Consider the following 18205-nt stretch of genomic DNA (forward strand, 5'->3'; position numbering starts at 1 on the left):
GCTATCAGCTAGTACTGGGGCCTTATCATTTGGTGTCAAAGGGAAAAGCATTTTCAGAAATTTAGGGTGGGAGCTTACTAAATTCGACCTGCTGTCATCCGTGACTGATGTCACAGTAGGCAGGTGAATGATATCACTGTAGGTGTCAAAGTCCAAGCAGACGTTCTGAAATGCTTATTGTTGGTGATTGTTAGAGATGCGGGACTGCACAAAGAACACTGTGTTTTTTCCCCTCTGCATTGGACATGGAAAATGTCCTGTGTGCCGCTTAACGCCTGCAATCAATACGCCCACACCGTTGGATTGCAAATACACTGAACGAAGAGCGATGTTCTCTAGGGGCGCGATAAAAAAATCATTATTCAACATGACATGGCATTATTTAGCTTGTGTTTTAATTACAATATTCAAAGGGGTTCGTGCTTGTGAATTGTTTTACCGGCAAACTGTGTCAGGCGAGGCGTGGCGCTGTGGGGCACGCGATCGTCCTGCCGGGCCCGCGCTTCTCTGCAGGAGGGCAGGCCTTGTTCTAAACCACCGTCCAGCTATCAGCAGGATTATTGACCGCAAGTGCTTAGTGACACACTGCTGCTTTCTTCTGGCATCACAAACGTGGGACTGCTTGTGTGAAACTCGGTGAACAAGGCTTTGGCTTTGGTAGCCCAGGAGAGAACCCCCGACATCCACCTCGGCTGTACTTCACAGTAAGTGGTCTTGTTCACTGAACGGCTATTTCTAGCAGGAATGCGACATTCTGAAGGTTATCGACATGGTGATAAATCGAAAGACCTGTGGCCTCGTGTCTCGCTGAAATGCAGCAGGAGATTCCCAGGATGCAACTGACAGGAAGTGACCACTGCCTGGAAGGCCAGCTCTTATTCCTGTGCTCCTATGTACAGACTCTGTATCAGAGAAAATCGTTTTAAAGCTGGCTTTTCCCATTGGCTATGTTTGCCGCATTTTTTTTTAGATATTCCTTTTTATTGAAGAGTCTTCCTTCTAGTTTCCACGTCATTGTCTTTAAAAACAAGTGGAGATTTGGAAAAGTAAATATTTTCCACCAGGAGTTCAGTAGTTCTGTAAATCTACTCTTGCCTTGTGTGCTGGATGGTAGAATAAATTCTCTGTTATAGCCTGGCTTTCAGCACCCTCCTCCTCATCGAACTGCGGCAGGAACTCAGCGGGGCATAGACAGTCCTGTGCATGCTGCCCGATGCAGGGTGGCTGGAATACCTGGCTTCGCTCACGGCTGTGTTGCACTATTGGCCGTGTTAGGCTGATCAGGTGGCCTGCTGTTGAGCAAGGCCTGTTCCTTTTGTTGTGCCGTTTTGTACACAAAGCAATCCGCATCATAGTTCTAATATATTCCATGTCTTTGTGATTTTGTTCTGCTTGAACTTTGCTCAGTGTTTCTTTATCCTCGCATATTTTAATATTTTGTGTTTTTTAAGATATTCATAGCCATCTCCAGAGGTTTTGTGAAACGAAAACGGAGATTGATATTTAATCTCCACTCAATCCCTCAATAGAGACTAGCCAGAAGGAAAAAGTCACAGCTTTGTGTTGTAAATGCTTGTTGATGTAAATAACATAGTTAGTACACAAATTAGGCAGCTTTGGCCAAAGTGAAAACCCAGCACACCCCAGGTTTGTCCACTGTATACATTTTGCCTTCACATACCCCTTCTCCCGGTATTCAGCTGCTACAAATACCACTGAAACAAAGTGCAGTAACAGTGCAAATATCCAGTTGAGGAAAGGCATGAGAATTGCCATGTGCAATATGTTCACATGATAATAAAGTCACATGTTCTACATGATGCCCGTCATACTTTTGACATTGTGTGTGCTCATTGGACAAATAACTAAAGCTAATGTGAGAAAAACACATGTTCGTTTGCCCCGAAGAAGTTCTGTATTGTTGAAAAGGAGCGAAACATGTTGGCTGTTATGTCTTATGTGATGAAGAATAAAAAGAAACTGACAACTGAGACTATTTGTCAGTTTATTACTCTAAATATTGTGCCTTTTTGGATATATAAATAACACAGTTGTTCAGTTCCAATAATTGCAGCATTTCGTACCTTTTATTGAACTTACTACATAATGGCATATGATGGTGTAGTTCATGAGCTTGCAGAGTTAAATGGGCTTCTTTTCTGTTAGTTGCTATGATGCGAAAGCAAAACAATGAACAGTCAACCATTCAGTGGCTTTTTAATATTTAGTGTTAAATATAAATATCATTTAGAGACAAGAGCACAGTGAGTTCTTAAACTCATTATATCTACATGTATACAACTGATTCATTGTTGGGCTTACGTTCATATGAACCAACCCATTTGTAACCAAATCATCATAGCCAATCAACAACCGATTGGAGAGCAAAACTCAGACTAGCTTAGCCACGTCACGCGATAGTAACAGGTACAATGCCTACTGTTCAACAGTGCTATTGACCTCTTTTTTCCTGGCTTACCAGTTGCACACACTTGACACTGCAGGGAAAATTATAGTGAAATAATAAAAAATACTATAGGATCTGGGTAAATCTCTACAATAATTGTACTTTTATGCTCTCTCAGGTTGTGACACATGTAACTGGTACAGGTCTTAGACTAGATCCTTCTAATAACCATTTCTCTCTCCCTAGAACCCAGACGGAAATACCATGTGCGACTACTGGCTTACAATAACATGGAGGAAGGCTACCAGGCTGATCAAACTGTCAGCACTCCAGGATGCACCTGTAAGTAGTCCATGGGCTGGTTGCATGTGCCTTCATAAGAATGTGGGCACAAAGACCATGAGCTGGCGAAGTCCTGCGTGTGAGCATGCTGTTAATAAAATGGAGAGTGGACAACAAGAGCTTTCCTCTTTAAAAGTTGAGGCTCTTCTATTGACTTAATCCTTCAAGGTCAGAGCGATAAGGGTTATAACCTCTTAAATCCTGAAGGACTTGCAATCCTAACAACTTTGCATTAACCTAGATAAACACTTTCTGTGCTTTCTTTTTTTCATTGTGAAAAACGTTATCACGCTTTGCAGATCTTTACGAAATTATGTAATTTACTGCAGAATTAACCTTGTAAAGGCAATATGACAAGACATTCCTCTATAAGTATGGTGTCTTTTAAAGGGCCATCCAGTGAAGATGTGACCGTATGTCTCAAAGCCCAGGTTGATATCATCAAACCAATTTTCTAGAATGCCTATTTCTAGTGATTGTTACCATTGCGGGACTGGTCAAATAACGCTGTGTTTTTATATACACTGATTGGCCCGTTTAAAAGTATGGCATTTCTTTCTGAGACCTGTTGGATATGTGGAAGATGATGTAGATTTGACATTTGGAAGTAGCTCTACCACTTTGTTGTGTTTTGCTAAAATCCTAGCAGCCACGAACCTGATTATGTGGAAGGACCTCTCCAAAAATATAATATGTGGTAAAGTTGTGTAATCCAACAGCTACCGAGAGGCTTTGTATTATAACGGGGGCCCTCTTCAGTCTTCGTTTCTCTTCATGGATGAATAAATAGCCCATTTTAATGAAGAGTAATACTGGCGTTGCACACCACAAGTCATGACTTGTATTAATCTGTACCCTTGCTTGTTTGCCCGTAAACTGGCTATTCCACGACAGATTATCACATTAATAAATGTTTAACTTTGATTCCCCAAACAGCTCAGCAGGATCACATGATACCACCACCCCCACCGCCCCATCATCTGTACGCAAAGGCTAACAGTTCGTCTTCTATCTCTCTTCACTGGGGAAGAGCAGCCTTCACCTCAGCACAAGTCATCAACTATACCGTTCGCTGTAACCCCGTGGGCCTGCAGAATGCCTCCCTGGTGCTGTACCTTCAGACGTACGTACACTGCTTGGAGTCCTTTTGGGGTTTGAACAAATTGCCACGGCAAAAAGTTGGGTTTTGTTTTTACCTTAACCAGCAGCCTCAGGTGACCATCTCTGGTAGGAAACTGCAGCCTGAGAATTGCTGTTACTAAGTCTTGGAAAGTGGACAGTCTAATGTGCTTCCATGGGAGTGGACAGATCACTAGTTGCAATTCTGCAAAGGCAATTTGGTTGAAAAAGTACTGATTGGGAAACACCTTTGTTACTTGTACTTTTTCGAAAGGGGTGTTTTTCACTACTGTTATCTCATAATTTAGTTTCGTACATTTTAACTGCACTTGGAGGGTCCACATGGCCAGTGCCGAAGTGTCAGGATTGAAAGTTGATAACCGCAGTATTGCTGGCCAAGATAAATCGCGGGCAAGTCATTGGTAAAATATGAACGTTGCATAGGAGATACTTCTCTCCAACGAGAGGTTTCCATTCAGGTTCTGTATTAAGATTGCAAACAATGTCAGATATTGCTGTGCACCACTTACGAAGAGGCAGATTGTTTATACTGTAAGAGGGTCGCATTTAATGCACCGTAGCACCAAATGGAGAAAAACTGTGCTCAAAATCAGTGCTGGAATAATAGTAAGCAGCAACTGTCCCTGCTGAAGGAACTTCTTCATTAACTAAATGAACAAGGATCCTTTAAACATGAAAGCACAGGAAGTGATATTGAAAAAAGAGCATTGGTGATTGAGTTCTCAGTTGCTGGAACAGCAAATGCCTGTGCTTGGGGTGAAGATCGTCATAGCTATACAAGGAGTTCTGAAGAAAGCCACTGCACCCCATGAGCAAAATCTAGTGCTCTGCCACTTTGATTCCTTGTGTCTGCTGTACGACAGAAGTTAAAAAGCGTGTTGCTGTTTACTGCTGTATAGTATACACCTGTGGATATGGGCGGAATGCAGTACTTTTAGAAATGTGCTTTGGCGCTGTCTTGGTATTAAGCTTTCATTGTCAGATGCAGATAGCCTTTACCCTAGGTAAACAAAACCATTTGCTGGCTGTGCTGTTGCAATTCTTCTTATATTCATGTACTTTATGAATTGCATAGACTTTAACCCAACATTCTTGCTGTTCAAGCACATTACCGTGGCTATGCCAAGGGCAGCTGGGCTGATGATTCTCTTTTGCAGAACCTGATAAGCCATGTGCTCGAAGTTGTCTTGGTCGTTATTGGCTCCCTGCATGTATGTAGTTGTACATGAGTGGCACACCCGTAGCTGGGAAGCAATGTGCACTCTATTGTTCTCTGTTGTCCCATCCCCACGTCTGTGGGCCTCTGCAGATGACTAGAAGCAATGATAGTTTTGATACTTTTTTTGGATCTAGGCTTGACAGTGTAACTGACTTGCAGACCTATTGCTAATAATTTACAATGAGTGGAATCCGGATCTCTCTCTTTCATCCCGTGGCTTTCTTCAACCAGCTTCCTGCAGCCATTGGCTTGAGACTGTCAGTCGCATCTTGGCTTGTATTCTTCCACGACCTCACAAGTGCTTGCACTGAACTGCATGAGGGACTCTCTCGGTCTCCCTTCTGTCTTTGAATCAGCCGATTAAACCCAGACCTATTGTCTTTGGTAATGCTTGTTTTGAAGTTCCTATGTGTTTTTGCTAACTAGTAAAATGCATCAACTTTGTGCCGTGTTGGCACACTTCTAGCCTACAGAAACCCAAGACTTCATTAGCTGAATCTATCCAGTTGACTAAATATTTTTTGTGTGTATTGACATTTATTGGTCAAAGAGGGATAAGCTGATACTGTATGGGACATAAACTCTACCTTAGATGGTTTTTTTCCGGTCACCGGGTTAGGGCACATCTTTGGCTGCTCTGATACAGTCACACCACAGTTCTCAAGAACTTTGAAGCTTTTATGTTGGCACCCCATCAGGCCTGCGTGATGATCAAGAGAGACACTGCTAATTTTGCCCAGTAAGGAAGTAGAAACAGTGGCCATCTACCTAAAATGCCTTTTTGGGCTGTAGCCCACAGGGGTGTGGAATTAAAAAAAAATATCTACTTGTCCATGGGGCAGGTTGCTTCATAAATCTACTTCTCCAGTATTGGGGTGTCTTTCATAGATTCACATGCTTGAATATTCCCCGTCGTCGAAGTGGGAGTCCCACGGTATATAAAAAGCAATAAGTGTCATGTATATACATATACATACATAACCACACAATAGCATATACATATCCAAATAAACTTTATATATATATAATTCAAAATAACATATCAAGTGAAAATACCATAGGATAGTATTGACACATAGGAAAGCACTGACATATCCTTGTCGTTTTATAGTCCAAACTCTAGCCAATCAGGCGCAAGCACCCTCTAGAACCTTCTCAGAGGCTCAGGCCCTCAGATTTTCTACCGCACGTCGTGTGAAGGGAGTCTCCCTGAGCTCTGCTCAGTTCTTTGGTCTGGTTTGAGTTTTTCTCATCATGTCTTCAAGTAAGAAGTCTCTTTTCTGTCCCTGTTCATCTTGTGGGAAGTTAAGACTTTTTTTCTGAGGACCCTCACGAAAAATGTATCTATTGTCTTTACCCTGACCATAAGGTGGCCAACTGTAAAATCTGTAGAACTTTCTCCCAAAAGACTTTGAAGGACAGGGAGGGTCGCCTATTATTGTGGCTTCAAAAACTGAAGGATACGGATAACCCCCTTTCGGAGGTGGAGAGCGTAGCCTCTGTTCGAACAGGAGTCTCCTCCAAGCGTAGTAGTGTTCAGGACTTGCCGTCTCCCTTTTTGAAAAAGAAGAGACTTCATCTTGAGGAAGTGTCGGCAGGCCAAGTCTCTGTTACTACGCCAGCACCCCCGAGACCTAGCTCTCAGGCGTCTCTGACTCCGTCAGCGCATGTTTCTAGTCAAAAACGCGCAAAACCGTCTAAGGGCCCCTCCGTCGACGAGATCTGCCACTTCCTCAACCTCGTCGACGACGGTGTCGAGCAGATTTCCTTAATCGTCGACGACGACTTTGTCGACGTTTTCACCGTCGACAGTGGTGTGCGTTTCCCTAAAGACTATTTCGTCGACGATTCCACTATCTTCTTCGTCGACGTCTAAAGCTTTGTCGACGATAATAAAGAAGAAAAAGAAGTCATCGCCGTCGACGCTCACAGCATCGTCGACGTCGTCGGCGGCGGGCTCGGCGGCGGCGGCAGTCTCGTCGGCGCGAGCTTTGTCGACGGCGGCCTCGTCGACGATCGTCTCGACGACGGAGGTGTCAAATTTTGCAACTATGCCTTTGGTGCCAATGTCTACACCAGCGCCAGTGTCGGTGGACAACTCCTTGTTGCAGCGTCGCCATGCTGTGCTGGACTCTGTCATGATGCCACCGGTCACTCGGCCATCTCATCAGCTATTCCCCTCGGTTGATGAGGAAGTTTCGGATTCTGATGACGATGTTCAGTCCTCTTTTCGAGATGCTCGTAGTCCTTCTGAGCTTCATATTAAATGCCAAGATTTTGAGGAGGATGACTATTCGCATTACTGTCAAGAGCAGGAGCAACATCCCCCTGCACAAGTTCCTATGGCGCAGCTCCCTTTGTCGCTCATCTCCAACCTTCAATTTATGTTGGAAAATTACAATCTGCGCTTTCCGACTTTCTCTCATACCTCTCCACGTGAGACTCCATCTGCCGTTCCGTCTACTCCTGTGTTGCCAACGATACCGACACCATCCGCACCTGCATTGGTTCCTCCTGCAACAGATGAGGTTGTGGATAATCTGGATACGGAGGAGGGAGAGCTTCATGATGACGACTCTATGGCGGACTGGGATGACTATCAAATCAATTCGCCCGCATCACCTCCAACATCGCCAGTGAATTCACCACCTATCGACATAACAGGATTCCATCAACTGATGGAAAGGGCGACTCAACGTTTTCACCTTCCCATGGTGGTTAGGGAGGAGGACTGCTTTCTGTACGACTTCAAGTCCCAGCCGCAGAAACGGGTACGAGCCGTGCCCATTATAGACTTTATCTGAAACGAGGGCATTAAACTAATGAAAACGCCGAACTCCATCCCGGCTGTGCGCCCGCGATTGGAGAAGAAGTACAAGGCCCCGGAGTCTTCCCCAGCTTGCTTAGTGTCTCAGCCTAAGCCAGACTCGGTGATCACCCAGGCGGCGCAACGTCGCTCCAAGAATCCGTCACCTCCGGATCGTGACGGCCGCCGCCTGGATGCCATTGGCAAAAAGTTTTCGACCATGGCTTCAACAACAGTCCGAGTAGCAAACTCTTTGGCCATCCTCGGTCGTTACGATCGACAAATGTGGTCGGACGTGGCGGCTTTGGTTAAGCTTATCCCAGAAGATTCTAGAGCGGAAGCTCTAAAGATCCTGCAAGAGAGTGAGAGGGCATCCTCCGAAATAGACTGCTCCGTCGACATTGCCTCCACGGGTTTTCGTCAATTGGCTGGAGCGGCTGTTTTAAGAGGACAGGGTTGGCTTTGTTCCACCTCGTTCCGTTAAGAGGTTCAGGCCAAGATTCTGGACATGCCGTATGACGGAGAATCTTTGTTCGGCCAGCATGTGGAGGACGCTTTGGAAGCCATCAAGAAGGACACGGAGACGGCTCGCTCCCTCTGCACTCTCCAGTTCCGGAAGCAGCCCTTTCGGGGTGCGCACGGCCGCGGCACCTCCTCTTCCTTTCGTGGGTCTTCTTCCCAGTACCGCTCCTACAACCAAGCACAACAACGTTATTCCTCACAGCCACAACAGTCTTACAGGCAGCAGTCTGGCAAATCTTATAGAGGAAAATCCAATTACAGGGTAAACTCTTCCAAAAAACAATGACTTTCCAGTTTTTCCCTTTCTCCAGTTGGAGGACGAATCTCCCAGTTCTTTTCGAATTGGTCCTCAATCACTTCGGACCGCTGGGTTTTGGACATTATTTCAAGGGGCCATGCCCTAGAGTTTATAAAGGTTTCCCCACACACCTCTCCATCCGGACCTCCTCCCGCTCACCTCAAAGAACTTTTCAACCAAATCCAGATAATGCTCAAAAAAGGGGCCATCGAAGTAGTTCCGAAATCACAAAAGGGGTTGGGGTTCTATCCCGTTTTTTCCTCATACTAAAGAAATCTGGGGAGTGGCGCCCCATCCTCGATCTAAGGTCGCTCAACAAATTTCTCAAGGACCTATCATTCCGCATGCTCACGCTAAAGGACATCCTTCAATTCTTCTCTCAGGGCGATTTCATAACGACAATCGACCTTCAGGATGCTTACTTCCATGTGCCCATAATTCCACGCCACAGGAAGTACTTACGTTTTCGTGTAGGTCACAGGGATTTCCAATTCAAGGTCCTGCCCTTCGGCCTCCGCTCAGCTCCGCGGGTCTTCACAAAAATCCTGGCCCCGGTGGTGGCCCATTTGAGACTAACGGGCATACAAATATTCCCGTATTTGGACGATTGTCTCATCAAATCTCAATCCTCCCACCAAGCGGCCCTCGATACTCAGCGCTGTCTCACTCTGTTTCAGTCTCTGGGCTTGTCGATCAACTTGCAAAAGTCTCAGCTCACGCCAGCTCTGTTAAAGACCTTTCTCGGTGCTACCATCGATACGAGCAGGGCTATGGCCTTTGCCTCTGCAGAGCGGCAAACACGGATTCGACAGCTTGCAAGCTCCATCGCAGCAAAGCAGTCAGTTTCAGTCCGCACATTAAAGTCCTTTCTGGGGATGGCGTCCTCATGCATCGTTTTGATCCCACATTGCAGACTGAGGAGTCGTACCATTCAGGATGAATTGGACAAGCAGTGGCGTCAGGTCTCCGGTTCCTTCAACGACCAGCTCGTGGTGACAGCCCGCATGGCTCAGGCGCTGCATTGGTGAACTCGTCCTTCCAACATCGCAGCGGGAACATCTTTTCTAACGACAGCCCCAGAGCTCGTTCTTACCACGGACGCATCCATGGAAGGATGGGGCGGACATCTTCAAGATTTATCCGTCAAGGGCAAGTGGACAATGGTTCAGCGTTCCTGGCACATCAACAGATTGGAGCTGATGGCCATTTTCTTGGCGTTGAAATCCTTCCACCTCCAGCTCCAGGGGGAGTCAGTCCTCATTCAGACGGACAACACCACCTGCATGCACTACCTGAACAAGCAGGGCGGGACAAGATCTCCGCTGCTTTCCCGACTGGCTCAGAGGATTTGGAGTTGGGCCATAGTCCATCGGATTACGCTCCTGGCAGTTCACCTGCCCGGCATTTCCAATAATTTGGCGGATGCACTCAGTCGGTCAACGTCATCGACCCACGAGTGGGGAATTGCACCAGCCGACTCTAGACTTTGTCTTCGGCCTTTGGGGTCGCCCGACTATCGACCTTTTCGCAACCCCACAGAACAGCAAATGCCAGTCCTACGCAAGCTGGTTTCCCCACAAAGGGTCGTGCGGAAATGCCCTTTCGATAAATTGGTACAGGATCTTTGCGTACGCTTTTCCGCCGATCCCTCTGATTCCTCGAGTGTTGCGGAAGATGCGGCAACAACCGTGCCAGATGCTCCTCATAGCTCCACGGTGGCCTCGGCAGGCATGGTTCTCGGAGTTGCTCCTCCTCTCCCAATGCGAACCCATCCTTCTTCACCCGAGGCCGGACCGTCTAACAATGAACGACGGGCGGATATGCCATCCGAATCCCAGTTCACTCAGCTTGTCAGGTTGGAACCTGAGCACCTTGAATTTGCTCATTTGAACATTACACCAGCCTGCAGGGAGGTGTTAGCTAGGGCGAGGGCGCCCTCCATAGTGAAAACTTATAAGCGACTTTGTCTTTGGTGTGCGTCGGTCCACATACATCCAGTGCACGCCTCCCCGGAACACATTCTGCCGTACTTCCTGCAGTTAGCGCAGTCTGGACTGTCACACTCTACCTTAAAGGTCTTTCTAGCGGCAATATCTCGCTTTCGTCCTCTCTCTATTCATCTAGAGTAATACAGCAATTTTTCAAGGGTCTCTTCCGAATGTTCCCGCCCATTCGGCGTCCTCCACCCACGTCGCGTCTTAACATCGTATTGGCTCAGCTCATGAAGGCGCCCTTTGAGCCAATCCATTCGGCGGATTTCAAATTCTTAACTTGTAAAGTGGCCCTCCTCCTTGCACTGACTTCCTCCCGCAGAGTCAGTGACATTCACGCCTTTACAATACAACCTCCGTTTCTTCAATTCAGATCAGACTGTGTAATTCTCCACACTAATCCGGCTTTCATGCCTAAAGTACCATCCGATTTTCATCTCAATGAACCAGTAATCTTGAAAACCTTTTTCCCGCATCCGCAGTCTCCAGCGGAGCAGAGTCTACACTCTTTGGACTTAAAGAGGTGTCTTAAATTTTACATCAGCAGAACACAATCTTTTCGCAAGTCGGATCAGCTGTTTGTGGCCTACGGTCGCACTTGTAAAGGGCAGTCGGTTTCCAAGCCCACGATTGCCCGTTGGGTTTCTTCAGCAATCTCCTTTTGCCATCAAAGGGCTGGCAAGCCTCTTTCTTCTGGAGTAAGGGCTCATTCAACGAGAGCAATGTCCTCTTCCACTGCCCTGTTCGCTGGTGTACCCATTCATCAGATTTGCCGGGCAGCTACGTGGTCCAGCAGGCACACGTTCACGAAGCACTACTACCTGGAGTCGATTAATGAAGCGGACACGGCTGTGAAACAAGCAGTTCTACGGAATCTGTTTAAATAAGGTGAGCCTCTGCTACTTCCCTCCTCCTTGGGTATTCTCAATTGCGTATTAAATACATTGTCATGGTATTTCATGCAATATTAATACGGCCTTGTCAGCCGGTTGCTGCTTACTGCTCACTATTCTATTCAAGCATGTGAATCTATGAAAGACACCCCAATACTGGAGAAGAACAAATGTTACTTACCTGAAAACTGTGGTTCTCCAGTATTGGTGTCTTTCATAGATTCACATGCGACCCACCCTCCTCCCCTCAGAGGCTCTCTTCTCCTCATTAGACTCTTTTGTCACTCTTGTGCTACGAAAATCTGAGGGCCTGAGCCTCTGAGGAGAAGGTTCTAGAGAGTGTTTGCGCCTGATTGGCTAGAGTTTGGACTATAAAACGACAAGGATATGTCAGTAAAGTGATTCTTTTTTCTCAATGCTTTCCTATGTGTCAATACTATCCTATGGTATTTTCACTTGATATGTTATTTTGAATTATATATATATAAAGTTTATTTGGATATGTATATGCTATTGTGTGGTTATGTATGTATATGTATATACATGATACTTATTGCTTTTTATATACCGCGGGACTCCCACTTCGACAACGGGGAATATTAAAGCATGTGAATCTATGAAAGACACTAATACTGGAGAACCACAGTTTACAGGTAAGTAACATTTGTTCTTGTCCTGTAACAAAATCCACTTGTCTCTTTGGTGCCATATAGTGCGGCGACAAATTATGGAAGCATTCTCATTAGATAACAGCTCTGATTATGCCAGGGCTCATACCATAGTAGTGTTAAAATACTTGCAATCCCCTTATGTTACCAAGTATCTGCAGATCTACATACTGTGGCTGAAGGTAGTAGTCGGCAATAGTTCCAGGGTTAGAATGCCCTTTTGAGTCTGTGCAAACCTACTTACTTGCATGTTTTAAGGGTTTTCAACAACTGTTCTCTAATCTTTTCACATACTGAGATATGTTGGCAATTTTCTCCTGACAATGGCAGAAGTAAACCTTCTTCCAAAGTTGGGAAAAAAGTGGTTGGAGGGAAAGTGAACTTGCAAACACTCAGATTTTTGCATGAGCACATCTACACATGCATATTTACTCATGCTAAAATGCAGTTCACAAATATTTTCTAAAAGTACTATTTCTTGTCCTACTTCTGTAAATTCTTGGGAATTCACGAAAGCTGTATAGTTGCACTTAATGCAAGGACATATACCATGGGTGCACTTTCAAGACTTTCTTTAATAAATGGCCCCCTAATTTGGTCTAGCGTTGACCATGACCTTTTGTGTTTATTAAAACTCTGTCTCTCTCTCTGTATCGGCTGGCTTCGCTGTGAGTGACAACATTCTGCTATGTCACTAGGAGCATACTGGCACACAAAGTAGTTTTGTTCAGTTCCAGTAACTACTGTAGCAGTGTGTGCTTTTTTAAACCAATTTTTTTTGCTATTGCCAATGTTTGTTATAATGGTGAGGGCCCGGCAGTTCCCACGCCAATAAGGTTTTACGAAAAGCATGCCAAAGCAATTGACAAAACTAAAAGGTTGACCACCAATTTCAGACCTACTGGCTTTGCCAATGGTTTGTTTATTTTTGTTTCCCATAATCTTATTGGACTGGTTACAATGATTTTTCATTATGAATATTTTTGAGAAATACTAGCATGCATCGACACGTTACTAAATGATGCTGCAAAGAAATGGTACCTGAAATTTTACAGTAGTTTATTGACATTTTCTTTTTCCTGCTTTCATTTTTTAATGAACATTTTATTTTGAAAGCAAAGAATAATCAATCTTGCTTTCAAGCTTTTGCAAATATTTGCATCAAATCAGAGTATTCTAAGAGCATTATACATAGCTTCATATTGCTAAACTTTGAAAACATGTGTACACATTTTTATACTGGAACCACTGTCAATAGTGCAGTCAGAGCTTACAACATTTACTTACAGAGCTCACCCTAATAATAAAGGCTTTCAATTAATGAACCATAAAGACAAGTTTGAACAGCATTAACATATGGACAAAAATATTACCTTAACTGCAGACATTGCCCTTTCCTGATCCATAATGTGGTACTGCAAACTGGTAGCCAAAGGGTTTGTGCTGCAGGAGGTTGTGCCTACTTGTCCCAAGGACAAAATACACATGAAAACGTATTGCCCTTGACCCAATGTCCTGGGCGTCATGGGCTATAGAAGTTCCACATCCATGATCCCAACATATCCAGATAATGTATTTGAATTTTCTCTGTGTTGAATCTCCACTTTGAGCTGGGAGCCATGATAAAATGAAAAAATGCTGAACAACCTGAACACCTTAAAAAGCCATGGCTGGCACAAAATACAGTTGTGTTTTTTTGCCCTTTAATATAAAGTTATTTCATTGAGGATGTTTATGGTCAAACAGCGACGTGAAAAGGGGAGCAACCTATGTTTAAGAGAGCTCCCAGGTTCTATAAGAAGAGATCGGCCGAGAAGTTCAAACCGATTGCAGCTGCCCCGTTAAAATGATTGTTGTTTTTCATTCACAGGTTAGAGACTCACCTGGTTGTTCAAGGCCTAGCGGCGAACACCAAGTATGAGTTTGCTGTGCGGCTGCATGTGGATCAGCTTTCCAGCCCCTGGAGTCCAGTAGTTTACCAAACCACACTTCCAGAAGGTAAGTGGCTCATTCAGCATATCCACGCATTGTGAAGGCCTCGTTATTGGGGCCTTCTAAATATCCTTCATTTACTGCTTTCCTTCTAGATTTGTACATTTTCAAGTTTGATTAAATCTTTGACTTGAAAGTGATAGATTTTCAGTGTGTAGCACTGACCGTTAATTAGGTCTTTTCTCCAGTCCTGGTTGTAAATAAGGGTTACAGGCAGCTCGCAAGTGAATTACTATCTGGATAGAGACTACTAGCTGCAGATTCCTTCACGTAGAATTATCCCCAGGCGTGAGACTGGATCCGGAAACTTTTTGCCACAACATCCCTGTGCGCCGGGGGGCGGGGTGACATCACGCGACTCCGCCCAGGCATCATCCGCGTACGTGACGTCAGCGAGGTCACATAAGACCCACCCTGGCACGCCTACGTCAGTTTTTTTCTTTTCCGCGTGCAACGCGGATCCATTCCTTGCTACGGGCCTGTTTAGGGCCCCCTTTCTTCCATTCTTCTTTGGTGGAACAGTGTGCGAATGCCTTCGGGCTTTAAAACTTGCACGTTTTGTGGGCGTCTTATGTCCGCGACGGACCCTCACCTCATTTGCATGTGGTGTTTGGGGGAGGATCACAGCACCACAGATTGTGCGGCGTGCCAAAAGTTGAAGCCGAAGTCGCGGCAGGAGCGCCGAATGAAACTTCTCGGCGCGTCTCTCCAGGTCGACGTCCTCCCCTCAGTCTGCTTCGGCGGACGGCTTCAGGTCCGGCCGTGGTCGTCGTCCTCACCTTTCTCCGATGTCACGTGAGCGTCGCTCCCCGGTGGGTAAGTGTCGCAGTTCGTCCCCGGGGGCTGGTTTCCGGCCTACTGGGGGCGTAGACTCTCTGCGGGTGATGCGGCCCCGCGTGTCGTCCTATCCACCGTTTCCCGGTGTTGGGGCATCGAGAGTCCAGATGGAGACTTGCGCGGCGGCGGTGCAGGCCTCGCTGGCGGCTCCTCCTCCTTCCCCTCCTGGGGCGTCGGCAGATCCCTCGCCCTGCGCAGGGCCCTCCGCGGCGCCACCAGGATGTGGTGCTGTTGGGGTGCGGCTCCTCTGGGGCACCTCCTTCAGGCCACGGCATCTCTGCCTCGCCGCAAACTCCTGCGGGGGTCCCTGTGGTGTCGCGGGAGGTTGCCGGGGCTCGAGTCGCATCCTTGAGCCCCTCTCGGTCCATTGGCAGGGTGGTCCTGTCTACGGCCGAGGTGACGCCGCTACGGCGCCGGCAGCAGCTGGACCGTACGGAGCCACAGGAGTCGGTGGACTCTCCTCGTCCTGCTCTGGGTCGAGGGCGGACCCCTCGCCCCTCTCTGGGCCTCTCTTGTACCTCCTCACAGGCAGCTGCCTCGTTGGAGGGCAAGTCGGAGGTTGTATCGTCCCTGGCGCCGCCACAGGGATTGCAGGGCGACCTTTGCCTCCTTCTTGGCCGCGGCCGGCGGAGGGCTTCGGGCCTCTCCCCGGGCCCGTCCCATTCCCCCACGCAGGTGGTTGCCTCGCTGGGAGTCGGGCCGGCGCCGTCCCGGCGCCGCTCTGGGGCCGGTGCGGCTCCAGCTCTACTCCGGTCTCCGGTGCGGGGTGACTTGGAGGTCCCTTGCCCTGTGACGCCGGATGGCGCCGGTGTCCTGCCTGAAGCAGCGGACTTCACGGCTCTGCGTAGGGGTCGTAACGTGGATTCGTCTTCGGATGCTCCTTCTTCTCCGGAGGCAGGCTGCATATTGGTATCGTCCTCCCCGGGGACTGGTCACCGTGTGGTGTCCTTTTCACCAGTGTCGAAGGGCGGCTCCCCGCCCTTCCTGAGGCAGAGGTGATTGTCGGAAGAGCGGCAGGTCCCTCATTCTTCGGCTCCTCTTGACTTCCAGGTCTGGCCCTTGCCCGCCCCGCTTGGCCTTGGGGACAGCCGCCTTAGTTTGCAGCCGTCGCCCACGGAGGAGCTGCTTTCTCCACCGCGGGGCTCTACGGATGCGGGTGCGGCCTTCACTCACGCAGTGTCCACGGCTGTGGGTATCCTACGCATGGGTGACCCGGTGGCTCACTTTCCGGTGGACCATCTGTTGGAGGTCTTCCACCAGGGCTCTGGTGGGAGGGAAATCTTGCTTCCCTTTGAAGGTTCGCTCCTTTCTGCCTTGACGGGGGCTTGGAGGCGTACAGCCTCCGGGGACCCGGGGCCTCCGCATCTTCTGCATCGGCACCTTCCGACGCCGTGTGACCCGGCGTGCCTGTCCATTCACCCCTCAGCCGCAAGCCCCCTTTTGCGGACTGCTTTTCCCTCCCTGTTGGCTCCGCCGTCCAGAGAGGCCCGCTGGCTGGACACTTGGGGACGCAACATTTTCGCCTCGACCTGCGGGCCCTTAACACCTTGTGTGTGCTGGCTAGGGCCTCCTCCTGTTTGTGGGACTCGGCTGAGTCACTAGGGTCTGCAGCGTCCCAGGAGTCTGCTCAGGTGGATTTGTGGCATCATGCATTGGATGTCCGGGAGCTTGCGGCGTTTATTCCCCGCTCTCGATGTCTCTGAGACGCTGGGCCGGGCCATGACTTCCTCAGTCGCTCTCCATCTCCATGCTTGGCTTCGGGACGGCGTCTTCCCCGTGAATATTCGGGAGAGGCTCATTGATCTCCCATTTGATGGCAGTCTGTTGTTCCATGCTCCGCCATCCAGAGGCTCGTGGCAGGGCTCCGTCGTCATTCTCCGCCTTGTCCTCCTCCTCCTCCGTCCCCTCCTCAGTGACTCTGAGTTAGGGTTGCTTCTGGGCCTTCTTAGGCCGGCTGTTATGGTTGTGGAATAGGTTTTTCTGGCCGTTTACGTCTTTCCTTGGGACTTTGGCATTGTTGGCTGCTGGACTGCCCTTTTGTTGTTGTGTGTGAGTTTTGCAGGAGTTGTTGCACAGACTTGGCCCTGAGATTGGGCCTTCTGCTTTGCTTGGGCTGCTGTCAAGCCTGCAGGGGGGGGTGCTTTTTTTTCCCCGTGGTTCTTTTGTTTCTTCCTCTGCTGCGGAAGTTCTTCCAAAGAGGGTTCCCATATCTTGGGACTTCACGTGCCCGATGTGGGGTTATGGTGGCTGTCATATGGCTTGCGCTCTACTGGAGGGTTCTGGTCGCCTTCGGGTACCTGTTCTCCATGGTGTTTACGTAGGTTGCTTTTGCTTCCTGAGGTCGTGTGCACGGCCACTCGTGGTGGTGGCCCGGGCCTCTCCCTGCTCCCGCTCTGCGGTCTGGTTTGTCCCTGTGTTCTCCCTTGCCAGGCGTCGCCTACTCTGCCTTCCTGGGGCCTCGGGCTGTTCTTCTTGCTTCTGGCCTTGACTGCCGGCTTGTTCTGGCTGGCAGGCTGCTCTCCATCTGGAATGGGCTCGCCTTCTTCTCCCTAGTTTCCTTGGGCCCTCTAGGCTTCTTTTTCTTCCGTCTTCCTGTCTTGGCATTTGGCGGAAGCTATGTTGCCTTGTGGGGGAGTGAGGTGCTTCGGCCTCGCAGTCCTTGCCCTTGGTTCCTCTGCTGTGAGTGTACGAGCCTCTTCAGCCTTCTTTCCCACCTACGTCCCCTTGGGGTCGGTGGGGTTCTGCTTGTGGGGGTTCTCTTGGCCTGGCAGGGGCGAGGTTCTACCTGGTCCACAGATCTGGTCCCCTGTGGGGCCCTCTGTTCTGCATTGGCTGGTGGGGTCCTTTCGCAGACCCTCCTTCCCAGGGTGTATTGCTTGGGTATCTATTCTACGTGAAGGAATCTGCGGCTAGTAGTCTTATCAGATGTACGAGTTACTTACCTTCGGTAACGATGTATCTGGTAGAGACGATTCTAGCCGCAGACTCCTTCACAGCCCGCCCTTCCTCCCCTATTCTGCGAGGACCCTTGGGTTGGTCTTTGGTGCTCGCCTCCCGGTGGGGGGCTGTGTCTCCTGTGAGTGCCTTCCT

At 48.3% G+C, this 18205-nt stretch overlaps 1 protein-coding gene across 2 annotated transcripts in view; it reads left to right on the forward strand.

The window, feature by feature from the left end:
• The window catches only part of PRTG (protogenin), a 230503-nt gene that overhangs the window by 185457 nt on the left and 26841 nt on the right, over positions 1 to 18205 (forward strand). For both annotated transcript variants that reach the window (XM_085644135.1, XM_085644136.1), the window contains 3 exons: positions 2654 to 2749; positions 3686 to 3872; positions 14157 to 14284. In XM_085644135.1, coding sequence (XP_085500261.1) covers positions 2654 to 2749; positions 3686 to 3872; positions 14157 to 14284 — 411 coding nt within the window. The remainder of the gene's footprint in view (positions 1 to 2653; positions 2750 to 3685; positions 3873 to 14156; positions 14285 to 18205) is intronic.

This window comes from Triturus cristatus, chromosome 3_1, assembly GCF_964204655.1.
Source record: "Triturus cristatus chromosome 3_1, aTriCri1.1, whole genome shotgun sequence".
In the NCBI taxonomy this organism is placed as follows: Eukaryota; Metazoa; Chordata; class Amphibia; order Caudata; family Salamandridae; genus Triturus; species Triturus cristatus.